The 22,050-nt window shown below is 52.5% G+C and overlaps 9 protein-coding genes across 10 annotated transcripts; 7 read left to right on the top strand and 2 right to left on the bottom strand.

Annotated features, from left to right (window-relative positions):
* Window positions 1-483: 483 nt before the first annotated feature.
* CKM354_000881100 (myosin 1) lies at window positions 484-7,807 on the top strand (the record flags this gene model as incomplete). The annotated part of the gene is made up of 2 exons (XM_044804206.1): window positions 484-7,263; window positions 7,316-7,807. 2 exons carry the CDS (start codon window positions 484-486, stop codon window positions 7,805-7,807), a joined length of 7,272 nt encoding a protein of 2,423 aa, XP_044660141.1.
* Window positions 7,808-8,934: 1,127 nt separating this feature from the next.
* Window positions 8,935-9,766, top strand: CKM354_000881000 (uncharacterized protein; the record flags this gene model as incomplete). The annotated part of the gene is made up of 4 exons (XM_044804205.1): window positions 8,935-9,254; window positions 9,368-9,523; window positions 9,580-9,657; window positions 9,712-9,766. 4 exons carry the CDS (start codon window positions 8,935-8,937, stop codon window positions 9,764-9,766), a joined length of 609 nt encoding a protein of 202 aa, XP_044660140.1.
* A 1,105-nt stretch (window positions 9,767-10,871) lies between these two features.
* Window positions 10,872-11,585, top strand: CKM354_000880900 (uncharacterized protein; the record flags this gene model as incomplete). The annotated part of the gene is made up of 1 exon (XM_044804204.1): window positions 10,872-11,585. One exon carries the CDS (start codon window positions 10,872-10,874, stop codon window positions 11,583-11,585), a length of 714 nt encoding a protein of 237 aa, XP_044660139.1.
* Window positions 11,586-11,824: 239 nt separating this feature from the next.
* On the bottom strand, window positions 11,825-13,547 carry CKM354_000880800 (uncharacterized protein; the record flags this gene model as incomplete). The annotated part of the gene is made up of 4 exons (XM_044804203.1): window positions 11,825-12,145; window positions 12,195-12,224; window positions 12,283-12,683; window positions 12,734-13,547. The coding sequence occupies 4 exons, from the start codon at window positions 13,545-13,547 to the stop codon at window positions 11,825-11,827; spliced, it is 1,566 nt and encodes a 521-aa protein (XP_044660138.1).
* A 662-nt stretch (window positions 13,548-14,209) lies between these two features.
* Window positions 14,210-15,241, top strand: CKM354_000880700 (uncharacterized protein; the record flags this gene model as incomplete). Its single annotated transcript, XM_044804202.1, has 2 exons — window positions 14,210-14,558; window positions 14,607-15,241. The coding sequence occupies 2 exons, from the start codon at window positions 14,210-14,212 to the stop codon at window positions 15,239-15,241; spliced, it is 984 nt and encodes a 327-aa protein (XP_044660137.1).
* A 235-nt stretch (window positions 15,242-15,476) lies between these two features.
* Window positions 15,477-16,214, top strand: CKM354_000880600 (uncharacterized protein; the record flags this gene model as incomplete). Its single annotated transcript, XM_044804201.1, has 1 exon — window positions 15,477-16,214. The coding sequence occupies one exon, from the start codon at window positions 15,477-15,479 to the stop codon at window positions 16,212-16,214; it is 738 nt and encodes a 245-aa protein (XP_044660136.1).
* Window positions 16,215-16,681: 467 nt separating this feature from the next.
* CKM354_000880500 (uncharacterized protein) lies at window positions 16,682-17,512 on the top strand (the record flags this gene model as incomplete). Its single annotated transcript, XM_044804200.1, has 1 exon — window positions 16,682-17,512. One exon carries the CDS (start codon window positions 16,682-16,684, stop codon window positions 17,510-17,512), a length of 831 nt encoding a protein of 276 aa, XP_044660135.1.
* A 326-nt stretch (window positions 17,513-17,838) lies between these two features.
* On the bottom strand, window positions 17,839-18,728 carry CKM354_000880400 (the record flags this gene model as incomplete). 2 transcript variants are annotated; one of them, XM_044804198.1, is made up of 6 exons in its annotated part: window positions 17,839-17,896; window positions 17,946-17,982; window positions 18,032-18,152; window positions 18,205-18,264; window positions 18,329-18,589; window positions 18,639-18,728. In XM_044804198.1, 6 exons carry the CDS (start codon window positions 18,726-18,728, stop codon window positions 17,839-17,841), a joined length of 627 nt encoding a protein of 208 aa, XP_044660133.1. The 2 variants fall into 2 exon arrangements, with proteins under 2 accessions (XP_044660133.1, XP_044660134.1); XM_044804199.1 differs by lacking the exon at window positions 18,205-18,264 and having other exon boundaries at window positions 18,269-18,589.
* Window positions 18,729-20,506: 1,778 nt separating this feature from the next.
* CKM354_000880300 (uncharacterized protein) lies at window positions 20,507-21,864 on the top strand (the record flags this gene model as incomplete). Its single annotated transcript, XM_044804197.1, has 6 exons — window positions 20,507-20,600; window positions 20,665-20,714; window positions 20,777-20,884; window positions 20,943-21,055; window positions 21,116-21,501; window positions 21,584-21,864. 6 exons carry the CDS (start codon window positions 20,507-20,509, stop codon window positions 21,862-21,864), a joined length of 1,032 nt encoding a protein of 343 aa, XP_044660132.1.
* Between the last annotated feature and the right edge of the window lie 186 nt (window positions 21,865-22,050).

Genomic DNA, 22,050 nt, shown 5'->3' with positions numbered 1-22,050 from the left:
AGAGTGCGCTCGACCAAGTGCTGCTGATGAGGCGCGTGTGGATGCAAGATGGTGAAGTCGATGGGCGATGGCGATAGTCGGATGCAGTTGCTCGACAGAATGTCGCAGTGGCCGCCGGCAACAACTCTCAGTCGCCGTGAGCGTGACCGTGAACGTGAGCGAGCCAAGGAGAGGCTTTCGCTTCAGATGCAAGGATGGCGTCGGCGCGTGCGGCTGCGAACTCCGATCCTGGACGCGCCTTCCCCGATTCGGAGAAACCAAAACAACAGTCGAGAAACGACAACGGGCAGCTCCCAACGATCACGTCGTTTGTCTTGCATCGTCCTTTGCACCTTTCACGACTGTACATACGCGACGACGACGGAGACGGCCTCGCTTTTTCAATCCGGTCGCAGCATCCGATGCACGAATGACGGCTGATGCGCGTTGGGTAGAGAGACGCGTGGAAACACAGCACACGACACGACACGACACGCCGCGACCATGAGCTCGCAGGCGCCCCATGGTCCTCGATGGCGCAGCAGTCCCTTCGGTGGCGGGGAAGGTGCAGATTCAACATCACCAGGGCCGCCGCCTGGCCACGCTCGCAGCAAGTCGAGCATCATGCAAGCAGGCCACTTGTCGCCCACCAAAGGCCATCTGCGAAATCACTCCCTCACCGAATTTGACCTTCCCGGGATGAGCAGTGCAGACTCCAGGAGGCTTCGAGCAGGCTCGGGCTCCGTGCGAAACACAACACCCGCGGGCACCTTTGCACCACAGTTCATCAAGAGTGAGGGCATGGACAGCGCGGTGGAACGCGTCAAAGGCATTGAAGGCGAGAACGACTTCTCAGGGAAGCGCTACGTCTGGCTGCACGACACCGAGAGCGCGTTTGTGCGGGGGTTGGTGGTTGAAGAACTGCCCGAGAGCATGCTGCGAGTGCAATGCGACAATGGCGCACAGCGAGATGTGCCAGAGGACAGCGTGGATAAGGTCAACCCTGCCAAGTTTGACAAAGCCGACGACATGGCAGAGCTCACGCATTTGAACGAGCCCAGCGTGGTGCACAACCTCCAGCAACGGTACCAGGCCGACTTAATATACACTTACTCAGGTCTCTTCTTGGTAACGGTGAATCCGTACACACCGCTGCCAATTTACGGCCGGGATTACATCAACATGTACAAGGGCAGGAGTCGCGAAGATACTAAGCCACATATATTCGCCATGGCGGACGAGGCCTTTCGAAATCTGGTTGACGAAGGTACGAATCAGTCCATCCTGGTCACGGGAGAATCTGGCGCCGGCAAGACGGAGAACACGAAAAAGGTCATCCAGTACCTCGCGGCGGTAGCCACTTCTGATACACCACGAGGCAAGTCTGGCGGGAGGCAACTCTCAAATCTCTCCGAGCAGATTTTGCGTGCCAATCCAATTCTCGAGGCATTCGGTAATGCTCAAACTGTGCGAAACAACAATTCTTCTCGGTTCGGAAAGTTCATCAGGATCCAATTCGGGCGTTCCGGTCAGATCGCAGGCGCTCACATTGATTGGTACCTGCTCGAGAAGAGCAGAGTTGTGCGCCTCAACTCCCAGGAGCGAAATTATCATGTCTTCTACCAACTGCTGCGCGGGGCGACCTCAAGCATGCGACGAGAATTCATGCTCGAAGGATGTGACTTCGAGGACTTTGAATATACCCGGCGTGGCAACGACACCATCTCAGGAGTGTCTGACAAAGAAGAGTGGAATTCTCTCGTCGAGGCCTTTCACGTCATGAACTTTTCAGAACAAGACCAGAGATCTATACTACAAACCATCGCTGCTGTCTTGCATCTTGGAAACATAACAGTTATGAAGGAGACCATCCGAGGCGATCAAGCCGCGCTGGCTCCTGAGGCTGAGAAGTCGGTCGCACGTGCTTGCAAGCTTCTTGGAATCAGTATAGAGCCCTTCGTCCGAGCGTTGTTGCACCCTCGCGTCAGAGCTGGCCATGAGTGGGTGGAAAAGGCGCAGACCCCTGAGCAAGTGCGTCTCGCGATTGATGCTCTCGCTAAAGGAATCTACGAGCGCTCTTTTAAGGACCTGGTTGACCGCATCAACTGCCAACTGGATCGCTCAGCTGCTGGCGCATATTCCGATGACACCTCCTTCATCGGAGTACTTGATATCGCGGGTTTCGAAATTTTCGAAGAGAACAGCTTCGAACAGCTGTGCATCAACTACACTAACGAGAAGCTTCAACAATTCTTCAATCATCACATGTTCGTGCTGGAGCAAGAAGAGTACGCTCGGGAGCAGATTGAATGGAAGTTCATCGATTTTGGTCGTGACCTCCAGCCTACCATCGACCTCATCGAGCTGAGCAACCCCATCGGCATTTTCTCATGCTTGGACGAGGATTCGGTGATGCCCAAGGCTACCGACAAGACCTTCACCGAGAAGTTGCATTCATTATGGGACCGTCAGACGCCTAAATACAAGAGATCTCTGCTCAAGCAAGGTTTCATGCTCACTCACTATGCTGCTGAAGTCGAGTACTCCACAGACGGCTGGCTGGAGAAGAACAAGGATCCGCTCAACGACAACGTGACCAGGCTTCTTGGCAACTCGATTAATCACCATGTTGCTGGATTGTTCGCAGACTGTGCAGAGATGACGGAAGGCGAGGGCGCTATGCGAAGCCGAGTGAAGAAAGGCCTATTCCGCACGGTCGCTCAGCGCCACAAGGAGCAGCTTTCCACGTTGATGGCGCAGCTGCACTCGACACATCCTCACTTCGTTCGTTGTATTCTGCCAAATCACAAGAAGCGACCGAAGCTGTTCAACAATGCACTAGTACTTGACCAGCTCCGATGCAATGGTGTGTTGGAAGGTATTCGCATTGCCCGAACAGGTTTCCCCAATAGGTTACCATTCGCAGAGTTCCGCGCACGATACGAGGTTTTGTGCCAAAATATGCCCAAAGGATACATCGAGGGTCAGGCTTACTGCAAGCTCATGCTGGAACGGCTCAACATGGATCGCAGCTGGTATCGAGTTGGTCTTAGTAAGGTCTTCTTCCGCGCGGGAGTCCTCGCCGAGCTGGAGGAGAAGCGCGATGCTCTTATTCGCGATATCATTGTCCGCTTTCAGAGCGTGGCTCGGATGTACGTCCAGCGGCGGATGTACAAGAAGCAACAGTATCGCGCAGAGGCCACTCGAGTTATCCAGCGTAACTTCCAGGTATATGCCGAGCTCCAGCAAAACCCCTGGTGGCAGCTCTTCGTTCGCATGCGGCCACTGCTGGGCGCTACAAGACAGTCAAACGAAGTGAAGAAGCGTGAGGAAGAAATCAAGCTCTTGCAGGAGAAAATGCAGCAAGAAGAGGCCCAACGCGCAAAGGTCGAAGACGAGCGCAGACGTGCAGAAGCCGAGATTCAGAAAGTGCAGCAGACACTTGAAAGCGAGAGAGCCCTTGCTCTGGACAAGGAGGAAATCTTCCGGAGGTTGCAGGATCGCGAAGCTGAATTGATTGAGAAGCTGCACGGCGCACTCGAAGACCAGGAAGGCCTGGAAGATCAGCTGGAGGAGTTGATGGACGCTCGCAAACGCACCGAGCAATTGGCCGAGGAACGAAAAGGGCAGCTAGAGCAAGCAGGCCAGATCATTGCGAAACTGGAGAGCGAAAAAACGGATCTGACCGATCGTATTGCTGAACTAGATGCGCACCTGGAGCAGGTGGAGAAGACCAAGTCTATGCGCAGCGAACAAGAAGAGGCATTGCAGCAAGAGATTCGGATGCTTCAAAGCCAACTAAGCCTCAAGGACCGCAAGTTGCAAGACCTGGAGGCCAAGCTCCTCAAGAATGATCAAGATCTTGACCTCAAACTGGCGACCGCAAACAAAGACCTCGGGAATGCGAAGAAACAAGTGCGTGAGCTGCTCGACGAGAACCGATCTATTCGTCAACAAATGTCCGACCTGTCAGCATCTTCAACGAGTTACGAGGATCTCATCAAGCGGAAAGACAGCGATCTGGCCATTCTGAAGGCGGACCTGAAGCGATTTCAAGATGACCGCAAGCGATTCGAGGACGAAAAGCAGAGCTTGGCAGCCCAGCATAGCAGCGTTCAAGATCGTCTGCGCGATGTGCAAGCTGAAATGCAAGCTATGAAGACTCAGCATGCCCAGCTTGAGCGTGAGGCATCGGATGCCCGCCGGGCACTTGAAGAGCAGACCTCTGCGAATGAGCAGGTGGCAATGCTTGAAGCGCAGCTCCACGACGTCAAAGGCGAGCTATTTCAGACCCAGACTGATCTTAGTAGGGAACAGCAATCTCGCGACGACGTCAAGCGTATTGCTGCGGCCGAGTATGATGATCTCAAACGCGAGTACGACGCGTTGAACGAATCCAAGGTCACCATCGAGAAGGAAATGTATGCCCAATCCGACCTAACTCGCAATGCCACAGCTGCCCGCGAGAAGGCAGAGCAGGATCGCAAAGACTACCAAGCTGAATTACAAAGCCTCCGTAAGAAGTTCCTGGAATTGCAGGAAGCCAAACTCGAATGCGAAGCAGAAGTGGAGCGCAATGTCACTCAGCAAGCGAATGAGCGACACGCTGTTGTACGTCGGGAGCTGGACGCGAGAACCCAAGAAGCCGAGCATGCAGAATCTGAGCGTGCTCGACTGGCAGGCGAAGTGCAACGTCTGAAATCTTTCATCGCAGAGTCAGAAAACTTCAAGCTACACCACGACCAGGAGAAGCAACGTCTTGAGCGCGAGCTCGTCACCGTGAAGGGCCGTTTGACGGCGTCCGAGAATGACAATCGTGCATTGATGAACAAGGTGCAGCAGAAGAACCTGGACATCGCTCGATCTAATTCGAAGGTCAGCGATACTCATCGGGGCAAAATCTCCCAACTGCAGAACGAGAAGACGAGGTTCGAGGAAGAGGCGAAGAAGCTGCAACGGCAGCTTACCGACTCACAACTCACAATCACCTCTCTGGAGAAGCAGAAAGAGAAGCTGAGTTTGAGCCTTGAGGACCTCAATCACGAAGTTGAGCGGGAGCACAAAGCCACGAGAAATGCCGAGCAGCAGTCGTCAGCCGTGAGCCTGCAGCTGACGGAGGCAAATCGAAAGCTTGAGACGGAGCGCACGATGCGGACGCAGGCTCAACAGAATAGCAAGACCCTGCAAGGTTCCCTCGACGCAGCCCACAATGAGCTGACTGAAGCACATGGTAATTTGAGATTGTTGCAGAAGATTTTCGATCCCGAGAACGGCAAGCTACCTGCCAGCCTTGATGGAGCGAAACCAGACATGCAAAAGACGATTGACCTTGCTCAAAAGTTGGAGTCCTCAGAACAAGCCCTGCGCCTTGCGACCGAACGTTTCTCGCGAGCTGAGTCCCAGCTGGAACAGCTTCGATCACAGCACCAGGAAGACATGCAGGAGAACGACAACCGCCATCAGAATTCGAAGCGTGCCCTCCTGGAGGAGATGAACGCAAGTCAGGTTAATGCCCGGTCATCGCCTAGTAATGTGAGGCGAGACTTTGAGGGCCGCAGGGTGTGGTCAGCAGCTGCTAATGGTGTGTCGACACCTACCAATCAGCGCCATATCAGCAAGGAGAGTCACGATTCGGCACGTTCTGATCGCACCACGGACACTTTGACGTACAACAATCGCATGGACCTCGCTGCCGAGGTGGATATGCTCCAGAATCAGCTGCAAATGTCTGAGATGAAGAACGCACACTTGCAGGCACAGATTGAGCGGACACCTGGCAAGACGGCATGGCAGGAAGAGAGCCCTTCACTGCGGCGTGTGCAGAAGCTTGAGCGCGAGAATTTCCGCCTCCACGACATGCTTGACGATTCTGCAAAGAAGGTGTCGTCGCTAGAGCAGAGCATGCGTGCCGGACAACTCTCCTTTAAAGAAGTCCAGACCAAGAGTCATGAAGAGTTGTATGATCTCATCAACTCCCAAGAACAATCTCGCCGCTCTCTGCTTACATCACACAACGCTGCTATTGCAGAGCTAACCGATGCTAAGACAGCATTCGACGACATCAAGCAGTACAAGGCATCTGTGGAAATTGAGCTGCGTGACGCAAAGTCGGAGCTCTCTGACATTCGATACGAGCGCGAGCAAGAAGCAGCCAACCATGCGCAGCTTCTGCAAGAGTTTTCCGATCTGCAAATTCGACTGGACGCTGAGACTTCGAGATGCGACGATCTTAATGCTAGCATGGACTTGTATAAAGCTCGTGCGGATGAGTACTTTGAGAAATTGGAGCAGGCTGAGATCGCAGTGCTGAAGGCATCACGGGCCGAGCAATTTGCGAAATCGCAAGCGAAGGAAATGGAGGAGACTTGTGCGACGATTATGTCGGAACGCAAGGAGATGGACGCCCTTGTCGAAGATCTCCAACGTCAAGTACAGCAATTCGAGGAGAGGATCGAGGATGTCTCGACAGATCTGGACAGCGCTCTGCAAGCCAAGAAGAGACTACAGAACGAACTCGAAGACTATCGCTCGCAACGAGCTATGGACATCGAGGACAAGGAGTCTTCGCTCGAACAGACCAGAAAGAAATATCAAACCGAGCTGGCTACCCTGTCCAACGAGCTAGAGGTCGAGCGAGACAATGTGATCCATGCTCGAGGCGAAAATGGCCGACTTCGTGACGAACTCGAGGAGCTACGCAACAAGTGGGACGACGAAGTCCTCAACAGCTCAACTTGGGCCAAAGAGAAGTCTCGCCTCGAAGTGGCGCTGCAGAGCCTATCAGATTCCCGAGACGACGCTGTTAGTGCCCACAACGATGCCCAAAGCAAGGTTGTCGAGCTTCTCGGACAGGTTCGTGCACTGCGGACAAGCGTGGATGACACCGTCGCCGAGCGCGACATGCTCCTGAAAGAAAAGACCGGCCTACAGACCCGCCTCGCTGAAGCGGCTGAACGTCTGCAAGACCTGTCGGACAATGGCTCTCCATCGAAGCGCGCGGCCGCCATGTCCGACAAGGAAGTGCTCGAGCTGAAGACGAAGCTTGCCCAGCAAGAAGACATTGCGGCAGCTGCAGTTGGCAAGATGCGTCGAGCTGAAGCTTTGGCACAAGAGGTGTCCAAAGACATCGCTACGCAACGGGAGAGCAGCGTCCAGCTCCACAAGGAGAAGGCCGCCCTCGAGAAGAGTGTCAAGGATCTGCAGTTACGCTGCATCGAGTTTGAGACGAAAGGATACACCAGTGGCAGCCAGGACGTTCGATATCTGCATGGCAGGATCCAAGAGGTAAGTTCGACACGACACTGCATAAGAAAGTCCAATGCTAACACACTTCCAGCTCGAGAACCAATTGGAAGATGTCGAGAAGTCACGCACTACCGAAGCACGTAGTGTGCGCAATGTCGACCGTACCGTCAAAGATCTGCAAGCCCAGATCGAGCGACGAGAGAAGTCTCAGCAGATGCTCCAAGAAGATCTCAACAAGTCCCGAGACAAGATTTCTCAGCTTCTTGAAACCATCGATGAGCTGCAGCAATCCGACTCCACTGCACAACTTGCGTCTAAGCGTGCCGAGCGTGAGCTTCGGGAAGAGCGCGAGAAGAACCTTCGACTAGAACGAGAGCTTGAACGCATGGGTGTCGTTTCTCGGGCCGATCGTGAGAGCGTGAGGAGATCCGCGACGTTAGCCAACCTGAGCGATGCAGGCTTCGGAGCAGACCGATCCCGCAGAGGTTCTTCTGTCGCACCGACTCCCCCAGGCACTTCTTCTGGTGACTTGAAGATTGAGGTGCAGCAGCGCAAGAGTTCTTTGTCAAAGGGGTTTTTATGAGTGTGAACGGCGCTACGGAGGACGGAGTTGTACATGATACTGTTGATACTTTTGGTCTGAGTGGTTCGATGAGTATGAAGAGGAGGGCGAAGCTAATGCTCAAGAGTGAGGCTTTCTTGTGAGAGGTGATGGTCGAGAGATACCCTTGAGTGTTCGAGCACGGTGTGTTTGGCGCTTCTTGTTCTTGGGATAGTGGGAGTAGGGTTTGCTGGAGATTCGGGTCTGCTTTCGGGTTTCATTTTGGAGAAGAAGCATAGCGTCATGAGTGGGTGGTAACCGGCCGGATCATGATTGTATATTTGGTAATGACTGAATGGTGGATGACAATGAAGACATAGTCTTGCGCCAGCTTGCTCCGACTGCGTCTCATCAGTTGTGAGATTCCGCCTGAGCAACAGCAACCACAAACCATCAGTAATGGTTCCATTCCTATCGGACCTTGGCCTGATGCTCATTCCATGCCAAGCGGCAGTTGCCAGCATTATCGGTCTTGGAAGCAGGGGCCTGCAGATGTCCGAACACTGCTAAAAGATCTAGCGCTTGCGCCGCTTAGTCTCGGCGCGCAGGTTCTTCTGCGAGCCACCCGAGCCATGCCTTCTCCCCATGGGCAGTGAGTCTTTTGTGGGGAATTTGTGGAGTACATGTCGCCTTCAGCGGTGTCTGTCAATCTAGATGCCCATCATACCTACCCAGCGCAAGTGATGGTTTCAATGAGTTCGTGGCCGGCTATATATCCAGAACACTGTGCTCTCGATACTGCAGCCGCGATCCTATTCCACTGTTGCAACTCTGGCGGATTTCCAAGATGAGGTATTCTTCCGTTACTGCTGACAGCTTCGCCTGGGCAAAATGCTTAATGAAGCCCCATCATCAAGCGTGCTGCTTCCGGGAGACCACCCTTTGCTTTCGCCGCACCGCTCGACAGATACTGACACAAGCGGCGGATCGTTCATGATCTCGTAGGACCGAGCAGGCCGACCTCGCTTCGCCATGCCCAACCATCCGACTCAGCATTGGCTTGGCGGACAGTATACTAAAGGGCTGTCTTTCTAAGAAGCGATGTCGTGACTACAGCTAGCATTCTTGCATTTCGATCAGCTCGGCCTTTTCGGTATTCCCTGAACAAGATGAAGCTTACGTTCGTAACGTCCTTGCTGTTCACTACAGCCTGGGCTGTTCCCCATCCTCAATCCGATTCTACAAGCACGGAGGCCAGCGACAGCAACAGCGGTGGCGCAGTTCAATGTGAACCATTTTATCCAGATCAAGCAATTCTGGACGCTCTTGCCGGAACGTACTCTCTGATCAACACAACGAGTGCTCGGGATGGTGTACCTATTCCAGACGAGGCGTATGGAGAGCGACCTGTAGGCATCATTACATACAGCAAGTCCGGTTGGATGTCTGCCACCATTACGGCTACTGAACCTGAGTTGCGACCGAATTTGTAAGTGCCAAACGCTGGAGGATGCTCCGGCGGATGTCGAATAGCTACCACAAGGTCCGCATGGCAATCAGGCTGTGTGCGCAATCTGCTAATCGCTATCTTGTCGCCACTAGAACGTTCCCTTTCCAGCCGGAGGACTCAGACGATGATTGGGCTCTCGTTGGCAAGCATAGCATAGGCTATGCTGGACCAATTACGATAAGCCGTGATATTCCTGCAAATACCACATCTGGTCAAATATTCCATGGCCCTCTGGTAGTCGCCAATGTGTAAGTTCGACTCAGAAAGTCGGAGTGAGAGACGAAGCTGATGTTCCTTCTTCAAGACCGAGCTGGCAGGGAGCGCTGCAAAGGAGGAATTATACAATTCATACCACTCCTGAAGGGAAGCTCTTGCATATCCAGTGAGTATTGTAGCTTATCTTCATGCAGACTCTGCTGATTCAATGCTTTATTAGATCCACCCGTGGTGGTGGTTTCACAGGAGAACTCTGGTGGAGGAAGGTGGATTAAGTCCGCAGTTGTGTCTCACTGTGAGCAGGACTCTTTTGGTCTGGCATCAGCCGCTCACGGCTATCGTCAATCTTGACAAAATCAGCGTGTTGCGGTGAGTTGTATTCGGACATCGAAGACGACGTTGGTGCTGTTCGTGATGACAGAGTAGAGGTGGCGGAGCAGAGCAAAAGTCTGTCGCAGAAAGAAGAGCCCCTGCCCTTCGGAGAAATTTGAATGCCAAGCAACAGTCTACAAGTTTTGGACCTCACTTCAGCCTACTTCATCAGCACAACATCATCAAAAGTACCAGGTTGGCGAGCTCACAGCACCTATGCTGTTGCTTACCCAGCAAACACGTGGTCTTCGGTTTCTGGCAGCGCATGATGCACTTCCCCATGTTCAAACGAGGAATCGTACCAGCTCAACAATTGTAATCATTGCCTACAGTTTGAGGGCAGGTCAAGCAATCTTTCCATCACGCAGCCCAAAGAAATGTCTACAATGGTCTGCAGATCAGACACTGGTCGGCTACAAGCTACACGGGTGGCTGATTGTCATCTACAGAATCAAGGCTTTCTTGGCACAGATGATTGCCTTCTTAGGCAATCGGGCAAACTCAGAATCTTGTCCGCTTCTACCAAAACGACAGACAACGTCATTGAAGGAGTGATCCCCGGTCTTGTTCGAAGGCATGCGCCTCCTGAAGCTGACAACCGTTGCAAGTGGTAGCCAGGCATGTACTGATGCTTGCAGGTTACGAATAGAGGCAGTTCTCATGCTGTCATGGACGTCACGTCAAACGAGCCCCAGCACGCATCTCTTGCAATCTATAGGCGTGTATCCAGCTATGACGATGCAGAATGGGCTGAAGCACGGTTCTTTACCGACTTCGCGCTACTCACACGCTATACCCACGAGTGTCACAGCCAAGGCAGACTCGTGGATCGCTATTTCTCATAGCACCCTGCCTCCTACGATGATGGTATGCTATCTGTGTTACATATGAATATTTTGTGCTCGTTCCACTCCGCTGCGTTCACCAATCTAGAACAATCGTTCATTCCTCTCATTACAGCAGTATCCTTTTCAGCCTACATTTCATTATCTTTTTTGAACCTTCAAGATGTTGACCTCACTTCTTTCAGGCCTTGCAATGGCCGCGAGCATTGCCTCTGCGCTTCCGCAATCATCGTCTCCTACTGAAATGTCGTGTCAACAACTTGGCAGTGGAACCCAGATTGGTGGCTACACGACGGAATGCAACACGGATCGCAGGGGAGGGGACTTGAGCAATGAGCCAGCGTCTTCATTTTCTGCATGTTTCCCACTATGCGATGCTATTACCGAGTGTGTCGGATTTTCCTACATCGGCGGCAGCGGGTCAGGTGTCTGCTTTTTCAAGAGCAGCATCGAGATGGCTTCGGAAAGCGACAGCGTTGACACAGCGTTCAAACGGGACACTCTGCCTCCAAGTGTCTCCGTTACGATTCCGGTCGTCACATCGACGACCACGACCCAGACTACAACACCAACTACGGCGACTACCAGCCAACCTATTTTCTCTATTCTACCTATGACTACGACCACGACGGCGGCGGCGGCGAACACTGAACGACCACAAGCTTTCGGCGAAGAGCGTGCTGCGAATACCGAGCGCCCACAGGCATTTGGCGAAGAACGAACAACACTAGTCACGACGACTCGAGCTGCCCCTACGGGACTGGCTGCTGCAACGGATATGCCTGCTCTTGGCCTCCCTCCGTCAGGTGGGATTGGACCATTTTTCTGTACACAAAATAAGGGAGGCGTTGCGGTGAGGGTTTTGTGCAGGCACTAAGAGAACTGGGCTATGTGCCTCGTTACGGAAACTGGCAACCGCAAAATCAACGACTATACGTCGAGCAAGATCGAGAATAATTATTCAAATTTCACTTCACTTTGCAATCGCACGGGCTGCGAGCTTGGCCCACTTCAACATGGATTGGTGTGAGCAAGAGAGCAGGTCTCAGAGAACGAAGATAACATTGACTGCCGAGAGCAGATCGAGATGCATTCAGGAGTACGTGAGAAAGAGCTCTAAACAACTTCTTTTTGATACACATCGCCCTCCTTGTTCTTTTCCGTGTCCAGCCCATTTCCGCCATATGTCTCGCCATTCTCGATCTTCGCCGCCCTTGTCTGAAGTGCATCGGCATGTACCTTCGCTGACTTCCAGGCTGGGATCTTGGAATCGAAGATCAAATCAATTTCCTCTAGTGTCTTTCGTGCTGTTTCAGGATATGTGAAGAAAATGTGGAAAGTCATTGCGAAGCAGAAGATGCCGAAGATGATGTATGTTTTCCAGGTGATGTTGCGGAATGCAGGGGGGAGGAAATATGCGAGAGCGAAGTTAAAGGCCTGAGAAGGTCAGTGATGCTTCACTGGGTGAGAAGAGGTCCGAACTTACCCAGTTCGTTGCAGCCGAAAGGCCAACACCCTAGTCACAAGAATTAGTCATTCAACTCTTGACTCCGTCTGGGTCTTTGGAAACTTACCTTGGCACGATATTTGAGCGGGAAAACCTCAGAGCAGTAGATCCATCCAGTTGGTGCCCACGTTAGGCCGTAGATTCCGGTGAAGATGTAGCTGAGGGCGATGACAGCTTTGCCTGGTACGGGCGACAGCTCCAACTTCAAGTTCTCGTTGCCGAACACCGAGTCCACAGGACGACCGTACGTCGCCATGACACCGGCTGTAGCAAAATGAAGTATCATGCAAATTACAGCGCCTCCAAGCAGTAGTTGTCGTCGTCCAATTCTGTCGATGATAGGCAACATCACACCGGTGGTGACCAAAAATATGACGTATTGAATCGCAGAGGAATAGAGATTTGTGTTCCCAGAGAGGCCGGCCATTTGGAAGATGTAGACCACGTAGTACATGGCCACGTTTCCGCCTGTCGTTTTGTTAGAATTTAATATTCATGGCGTGATTTTGCGACCTTACCTAGCAGTTGTTGCCACATTTGGACTGATGTTCCTGCGAGTGTTCGCTTCCAGATCTTAGGGCCGAACAGGCTGAAGAATCCAATGCCAGCAGCCTGTGCAGCTACCCGCTGGGCTTCCTGGACCTCTTCGAACTCTGCCATGACGATTGGGTTGGAGCGATCACCTTTTCCATGTAGATCCGCCAGCACTGTCAGGCACTCCTCCCAACGTTCTCTTCCAGCAAGCCACCTCGGAGACTCTGGGAAGCAGAATAACGCGAAGAAGAGAATGATCGCGGGTATACCTTGCACGCCCCAAGCGATTCGGAAGGCGGCAGGCCCGTCGACTGTCTGCGAGCACGCATAGCAGATGAGGTACATGATGAGAATGCCCCATTCGATGGCCCATTGTTGAATTCCGACGATGCGTCCACGGATGGCGGATGGCGACAGCTCGGCAAGATAGACGCAGACCTGCGATGAGCAGATACCAATCGAGAGTCCATTGACGATTCTGCCTGCAATGAGTTGTCCAACATTCTGCGAGGAACAAACAATCGCGCAGCCGACTACGAAAATGACGCAGGCGATTTGTAGTGCGATCTTTCGTCCAAATTTATCGGCCAGGAATCCAGCTGCCAGGGCGCCAATCAGTGATCCGCCGCTCATCGACGCCGTGATGCCTCCTTGTAGGTCGCTGTCGGGAGAGTTGAAGTATTCGGTATATTGCCTAGTTCCGAGCCATGCGCTCATCGAGCTGATGTCAAACCCGAATAGGGCACCGCCGATGGTGCCAAAGGCCGCCAACACATAGATGTTGGTGAAGCGATACATCTTGTCCAATGTTGTCGAAAGAGACCGGGTCGAAGATCATGGGAGGCACAATCCGAACCATTCTTGAGGCTCTTTTATTTTGAAGTAGCCGCATTGACGATGTGCGTCAGTGGCACCTGCAAGTGCCAAAGCCGGGTAAAGGCCACGAGCCATCTCGTGTTGGATCGGCTTGTGGATCTTAAAGTGCATGTTCATTATCCGTTCGGATTGCGGTATCCAGTCCTAAGTGGCGTACTGGAGACGCAAACATGGTCATTGGTGGAGAAATTTGCCCCGAGGTGGAGAGAATGGAGAGGGTGGAGACAACAATCTGGGGGGCTTGGCTCTCAGGTGGTGACGCCAAGGTGACTGAATGCAACACTACGTGGTACTGCAGACCACCGATCTTCTGATTCCATCGCAGACTTCCGGGTCAACTTCCTGCGTCGACGAGATAATAAGCCCGTCGTGCCCGTCTAACGTAGATGCAGTGCTGATCAACCGCCAAGAAGTTCCAAGGCGACGAACACGACCAGTGAGGTAGGGACTGCACATTGTTGCTGTCATCACGATGGCAATAGATACTCCGTCTTGGGCTTCGGCACCCAGGACAGTATCATATAAGAGAGAGCTTCCTCCACGATGAGGAATCAGGTGAACAACGAGAACGAGAACCACCAACTATGAAGCTTTCTACTTGCCTGGCAGTTTTGCCACTTTCATTCAGCGGAGTCTCCGCTGCAAGCTACTCCAATCCTCTCCGCGATGTCAATGGAGGAGACCCGAACATCGTCTGGCACGATGGATGGTACTACTTCATGAGCACGAACTTTGCCAACTTGCAAATGACCCGAGCGAGGACATTGGATGGGTTGAAGAATGGTGAAACGAAGCTCATCTGGGCCGATTCTGAACCAAGTCGCTGCTGCAATGTATGGGCACCTGAAATGCACTACATTGATGGAGCATGGCATGTTTATTATTCTGCTGGCCCTAATCCGTTGAGTGGTCAAAGATCACATGCCATTCGAGGTGAGTAGATCGAGTCTTTGAGAGGATATGAGCTGATAGAATCGCCAGGCGGCAGCACGCCTTGGGATATGTATGGCTATGCCGGTGAGCTACAGACCCCTGGTTTCTTCTCAATCGATGGCACAATCGTTCGTCTACAAGATCAGAATTACTTTGTGTATTCGGGATTCGTGAATGGAGGCTTCGAAGCTGGCGAGAAGCAAAAGCTTTACATTACGCCTTTAACTGGTGCTACCACTACGGGCGAGCACAAAGTCCTCTCTGAGCCGGCAGAAAGCTGGGAGCTTGTCGGAGAGCCCGTCAATGAGGGCCCTTATGCTCTATACAATGGCAACAAAACTTTCATTGCATTTTCTGGATCGTACTGTGGAACTCCCTCGTACGCGCTTGGTACTTTGGAGTGGACGGGAGGTGATCCTATGGACAGCGCCAACTGGGTCAAGACTGGCCCTCACTTTACTAGTGCGAATGGAGAGTTTGGAACTGGACATAATAGCTTCTTCACCAGCCCCGATGGCAGTGAGACTTGGAATGTCTATCATTCGACGCCAAATTCTGGGGGAAATTGTGGAGATCAGAGGCGCGCCAATGCTGTCGTGGTGAGATGGAACGAGGACGGTACTCCAGACTTTGGCGTACCGCCTGGATACGGGCAGGTGCTTCCAGGGCCGAGCGGCGAGTGAGGACTCTGGAATGATTGGACGCAGCCAATATTTCAAGAGTGAATGAGCTCGTCATGTCACGCGTGGTGAAAATTGTGTTCACTGTACGCGTTGATCTTTTATAGTTACGGCCCAGCAAGATGTCTCCTCCCTATCTCACCTTGTGGATTTATCACCTCCAATCGATCCCAACATAGAATCAATCTTGCACGTGCATCAGTACCAGTCTCATCTTCGACTCGGGTCTGAAATCACCATGCCGACACAAGCGGGCCAGCGGTGCTCACGCTATCCATCTCGACTGCATCGCACTGCATCACTCCACCACAGCGATAGCGTCGAGTCAGGCAGCAGCATCAACGAGTCTGAAGATTCAAGCCATGGTGGCATAGGCAGTGCCAATGGAAGCGAATTTCAAGATGACATCCACGATGGCACGACACCAGTCGTTGCAGATACTCCAGAAGATGCTCAAGAGCCGCCAAGATCTACGCCATGTCCTGGTGGTGAGGCCAGACCTGCAGGTCGAAACAAGCGAGCTGCTCCTGTCAATCCACACCCTGCCGCCAGCGACATCGATATGCCAGATGCACCACCACTGACTCCCAGCGGAGAAATTGAGGTGCCTTCTGGCTACCGCAGTGCAGTCTTGGGACCGCAGCCCCCAGTCCCCAATCCAGACTCCCTTCTACGACGAGCTTTACACAACGCCACTGATCGAAACCTGAGAGCACGTCTCAGACTCTACGAGATGGCCGACGATGTGGAAGGATACGAGACATGGTCGGCGAAGCTCCGTGGCCAGTGTACAAGGATCGATGCGAGACTGGAATCACTCGAAGAGCACATCGCAGGCATCAGATTGAGGGGAACAAGAGTCCAGGCTTTGTTCGTCTTGATAGTGTTGGTGTTGTTCTATGCATGTTTCTGCTGGTTTCATTGGCCTGAGATGTCCTACATTCGGGATAGGAGACGGCAGGTTTTGGGCCTTTGAGCGTGGCGCGTGAGCGAGTAGCAGGATCTTGAGGGCTCGAGAATTGTGTCGAAGAGTACCTTCGAAATGGCAAATATCCAATTTGAGAATCCTGTCTTTCCAGAGTGAGACGTGGTGTCACCTGATTTGCGCTGTGCTGTTGTTGATTCAACGCCAGGTCTCGTGTTTCTACACGCAAGTGACTTGATTCACTTCAGACATGCAGTAACGTGTCGAAAGTCTTCACCCAGTGAAGAGCGAGGACACGCTCTCGTTCCATAAAAGTGTGCCCTCTGCCCTTCTGCTTTCCTTCTGCAGCTTTACTACATCACGAGCAATCAACAAGTGCTCACGACAGGCTGCAAGCAAAGTTTCCAACACCAAATACGATCCGAGACAGTCTAGCAATCATGTCAGCTTCCTCAGTGCGGTGTGACTACTGTCGCCTTCACCGAGACCCCAGCACCGTTTGTGAATGTCGCCAACGCATGCAGGACCAGTTACGTTCCGCGACAGCAACATCCCAAGGTGTCCAAGTCGGCAATTCTGGACATCACAAATCCATCTCGCATCGTGGCCGCGGACAATCACCAGCTTCTTCACCACCAGGTTCTGATACTGGTCTGGAAGACAGCATCCAGACAAGTCCTTTGGCCAGATTCAGCGCGAACGCTACAGCATTCGGACTTCCTTCCCAGCGCACCGCAGCACCAACGCCTTTGAGGCGCGGACTACTGCCCGAGCAGTTAAACTCGGATTCCGAGGAGGACTTGGGAGGTAACATCATCGTTGCGCCAGCTCGCCGACCTCCAAACCCTGCGGCATCGCCAGCAAGCACGCAAATTGTTGAAGAAACTCCCCAGTTCGCTCAGCAACGACGTCGAGAAGCCATGATGAACAACCCGACTCGAGCACATCGTCGTGCACCAGAAGCGGTCATCATGGAAGCAGATTCGGATTCGATACATTACGCCACCGATCCGGACCCAGCCGTTGAGATTGCAAAACTCAGAAAGTCGCGCAACGTGCTCATTCAGTCACTGGAGGAGAGCACTGTCCAGTTGAATCGATTTCGAGCAACCCGACTTGTTCGCAACGAGGGTAACTTGGCTGTGGTTGAAGAGCTTCGCAAGGCGGAAATGGACCAATCAAGAGCGATGGCTGCTCTTGGTATCGCAGAGAACTGGAAAGGCAAGATTACCACGATGTTCCTAGGATTCTTGATGGGGGTAATGGTGTTGTTTCTGCTCTGGGTGTGGGTAAATGGGCCGGACTATCAGTACATTAGGAAGAGAAGGGTGGAAGTCTTGCGCGATTGATGGGTCCAGTCCAGGTCGGTGGTTGGCTGGAGAGCTGGAGAGCTGGGATGACAATGTATGACTGAGATTGAAAAAGCATGATCTGTTCAGCGTTAGCAGCATGGTGTGCGGGCGTATCAGAATGTGTACACTTAGACAGTATGTGGAATTTCATTGGACTTGGACCACTTCTCTTCCCTCCCGTTTGCTGGTGGGAGCTGCATCTTTGTTTCGAGTGACTTCTACAAAGGGGCGAACTTTCGCCCATAATGCCAGCCGTAAGCCAGGAACGCAACGTATTCGTCTGTAATGTAACCTTTCTGGTCCCACTCTGCGAAGTCTCGTTATTAGCTCTTGAGATCGAGCTTGCGAGACCAGTGGAGGCCAAGAGCCCAGTGGAAGAGCCTGTGTGGGTCAGTGTGTATTCGAAGGAGGTCAGTAAAGGCGTTCTTACCTGGCATCCACAATCTTTCCCTCCTCCTTGGACAGTTCTGTCGCCGTTGGCAAACCTCACGACTGGAGACGGCGCTGATGACATACCTTGCAGCTTTTCGTAGAGTTGGTCTAGCGGTACCACACGACGCTCGATATGCTCACCCTCGTCCAGGTGCTGCTCCGGCTGTTCATCACCTTCTTTGAGCTGCACTTCAATGGTGACCATCTGCGCGACATTAGCGATCACGCCCAGACAGGAGCCGAATTCGATAACGCACCTGCATATTTGCATTGGTCAATCCCGGATCGGCGACAATCGTTGGGCTACAATCGACGACCTACACTCATGTTGGCATTCGTCATTCCTGGTTGGCTGCTGAGCGCGTCCGAGACGTCACAAACCTTGCCCTCGTAGCCCGTCTCCTCCTTGAGCTCTCGCACAGCGGCCTGCTCCGGCGTCTCGCCCTCGTCGATCAGTCCGGCGGGGAACTCGACGCAGTACGCCTCGACTGGCGGCCGGTACTGAAGAATGACCATAGTCTGCGGTGGTCTGTTTGGGTGGCGCAGGATTGGAGCAATGGCAACAGCGTCTACGCCTCCTTTCGATCTTGTCTTGCGGGCCGCAGCTTCCCATACACGGTTTTTGCCATCTTGATCGGTCCACTGAGAGAAATCAGCGGGCTGCGGGCTCAGTCGATCGGGAGTTGTTGACCTCAATCTTGCGAAGTTCAGTCCATTTTGCTTCGTCTGCTGATAGCGGGCTGATGCGGTTGATCTTGGGAGCTTGCCCTGTGGATGACATGGTGAAGTGTCGGAGCAGGTGCTTGGTGCGCGTGATGGGAATCTGGGCTCGCATCGACTCGTGTTTGCGGCAAGTGGATGTCAAGTGAGAGGTCCGCGTGCGAAGTGGTGACGTGGGTGAACATCCTCAGGCATCAGTGGCTTGGCGTGGATGTCGGCTGGCAGGAAGATGGAAACGTCCTCCTTCTCACTTGTCTCTTCTCTCTTTTCCATTCTCGCCACGATCGTGACTCCACGTCTACGCCTCGAAGGACAGCACAACTGTGTAGAGCACGGTCGAAGCACATCCACGATTGAGACTCATGCGTAGAGCCTCCGACCAATCACGCTGCTGAGGCCTACCAAGGAGTAGCGCGTATGGGATTCATCTTGGGAAGGCTGCTGGATGGCTGAATTGGATCTCTATCTCAGACTCAAAGTGGCTGGACTCTGGACTTGACCTTTTGTTGACCTTGAGTTGCACAGACGTAACCAAGGGACACCACGAAAGGATCGGCCTGAGTTCCACTAGAGGCAGCTCGTGCTACACTGCAAGCTCTCAGTGATCCGATCAGCTCCTCAACAAAGACCACGAGCGTCGCACCCCTCGCCTTCGTCAGCTTTCTGGCCACTGAGTCTTGTCATGCTCGCCCTGGAGAGGCCGCTGCCCTCCTCAATCCCAAAGGGTCGAGAATGGAGACTTTGAGCCACATATCGACCCAGCTGCCCTCCACTGGACGTGCAAGCCATCTTCTTATTCGTTCTCTTGGTCGTCGATGCGCTGTACGCATGCTTCAGGCTCAACAGATAGATTCGTTGGTGCTTGTACGAGTAGTGTTATAAAAAGGAAAGTCATATCTGTACTTCCAACAGCTCAAACCCGCGCAAATCTGTTCGAGGATGGCCACTCAAGATCAGATCTCCTTGCACCATCTGGAAAGAGATTGACGATGACAACAGTCGGGATGAGTTCTTCAGACGAATCTGTTCGACCTCTAAGAGGAGAACTCCGGCAAGCGCGCCATCACTGTCCAGGACTTTGCTCTAGCCAGACCAAGGCCGGCAACAAACTCAATCGTGGGTATAAGGTTATATGCTACGGCCGTACAGCCTCGACCCAACACTCCCTTCTCAAATTCCTTGGCACATGATTTCTTCCAAGACAGTCGGGCCAACAGCAAAGACGACGTCTCTCCTCCATGTCGGCTGCCCATATCAATCACCACGCATTACTGCCTGAGATCGTAACCTTTTCGTAAGCTTGCGAGGATAGACTGACATCAAAATTTACAGTACAGGTACATTGGTGGTTGCCCAACACATTCGCGACCTAACGGCCGTATTCGCATCGCCATCTTCGTCCTGTATCTGACCAATCGCAGTAACCTGACTGAAAACCTTTTGAAAACAGTCTCAGCGAGATAAGCTCTATCCTCAGTGTTGGAAAATTGTTGAGGTCAGTAATCAGCTGAATAGTAAGTGGCGCATATTGCGGAATAGATCCGAAAATCGACACCTATGGCTTTTTCAATCGCAGCAGAAATCTTTCAAATCTGGGGTTTGATTTGACATCCGGCATGTGTACAGAGTTTGACTGCCTGTAATACTCTTAAATCCGCCGAGTTGTGTTGTTGCAACCGCTGCGAGTGAATAAGCCGCTGCGCTGGCCGCGGAAAACGCATGCATGCGACCCCTGGATTCTCTGAAACGGAGATAGGTTGGCGGCCACATATATAAGTCGACACCTCGTTGACTCGATTCCGGAGCTTTCAAGAGCACCCTTCGAGACTTTGGGCGACCATGGCTGTGTCGAAGATCGATGTGTCGAAGATTGACAGCGGAGAGGTTAAGAATCTCACACGCAAAACTGCGAGCATCAATGGGAAGACCTACGGTACGTGATGCCTCCAAGAATATCTTCCATCGAGTGAGAGAATGGGATTGACATCTGGACATAGGATATCTGCACGCTGAACCTGAGGGTGGATTCACGCACACTGTTATTTTGGTAAGTCGATTCAATATTGGAATCTTCCCTGACGCTGTTGCTGAGACTTGATTGGATTACAGCTCCATGGATTCCCACATATATCTGCCGGGTGGCGTTACCAAATCTCATTCTTCGTCGAGAGTGGATTCCGAGTGATTGCTCCTGATTGCGTTGGATATGGGCGTTCGGTAATATATATTATGTTACTTAGCATGCAGAGTCCTCCAACTGACATGAACTGTTCAGGATGCCCCAACAAATGGTCTCCAGCCGTACACTTTCAAATCTCAGGTCGACGATTTCTACGAACTATGCAAGTCTTTGGGCTGCGCAAGTGTCATTGTTGCTGGCCATGATTGGTGAGCCGATTTGAGCAAAGATTAATATTCGCTGCAAGTCCAAGACTAATAAGTTTGTAGGGGCAGCATCATGGCAACTCACTTCGCATTATGGTATCCCTCTTTCGTGACACACTTGGTAACCGTCGCCGTTCCTTTCTTCCCACCAGCAAAGGACTACGTCCCACTGGAAGCTCTTATCAAGCATATGCCCTTGCTAGGATACCAATTGCAATGGGGCAGTGCGGAAGGTGTCGTCGAGAATTTCACAAAAGACGAGAACGGAATGCGCACATTTCTTAAAGCCGCGTACGGAGGGTTGACTCCTGAGGGAGAGTACCCATTCACTCCAGAGAACGGATATGACTTCGACCGTCTTCCGAGTGTCGGTGATCCGGCACTATTAGATGCCAATGAACTGGACTACTACGTGCAAGAATTCTCGCGGAATGGAATGCATGGCCCATGTAAGTGACTTTCATCCGCTGATCTCCATGTGCGAGCGCGCACGACACTGCAATCAGGACTCTTGTGCTAATTGGCGAATAGGCAACTACTACCGCACCACCCAAGCAAACTTCGAGGCCACCAGACCACTGTTAGACCGTGTGGATGGTGGACGTCTCAAAGTTCCGTATTTGTTCGTGCGTGCCATGAAAGACATTCTCGTCACGGACGAATGGGTGGCGTTCATGGTTCAGCATGTTGACCAGCCTGTCGTTGAGGAGGTTGATGCTGGGCATTGGGCACTTTGGGAGAGACCGAAGGAAGTCAATGAAGTGCTCCGGGAGTGGTTGGAGAGTCAGAATCTTTTGTCGAGCGGGAAGTAGCCAGTATCGAGAGATCTGAGATTCCATTGTCACTTCCAGGAGACTTCAAGTGCGGGTAACAAGTGCTTGTCAAGATCTACAGAAGAGGAAACTTCTACAGAAACGAAATGGCTGAATGATGCTTAAGTGCCGCCAAGCAGGCTAGGGTTACGATATATTTATGCAATCAACGCTATCCTCCGCAGC

This window comes from Cercospora kikuchii (assembly GCF_019650295.1).
Source record: "Cercospora kikuchii DNA, contig_00005, whole genome shotgun sequence".
In the NCBI taxonomy this organism is placed as follows: Eukaryota; Fungi; Ascomycota; class Dothideomycetes; order Mycosphaerellales; family Mycosphaerellaceae; genus Cercospora; species Cercospora kikuchii.
This window is presented reverse-complemented; position numbering and strand designations above follow the sequence as displayed.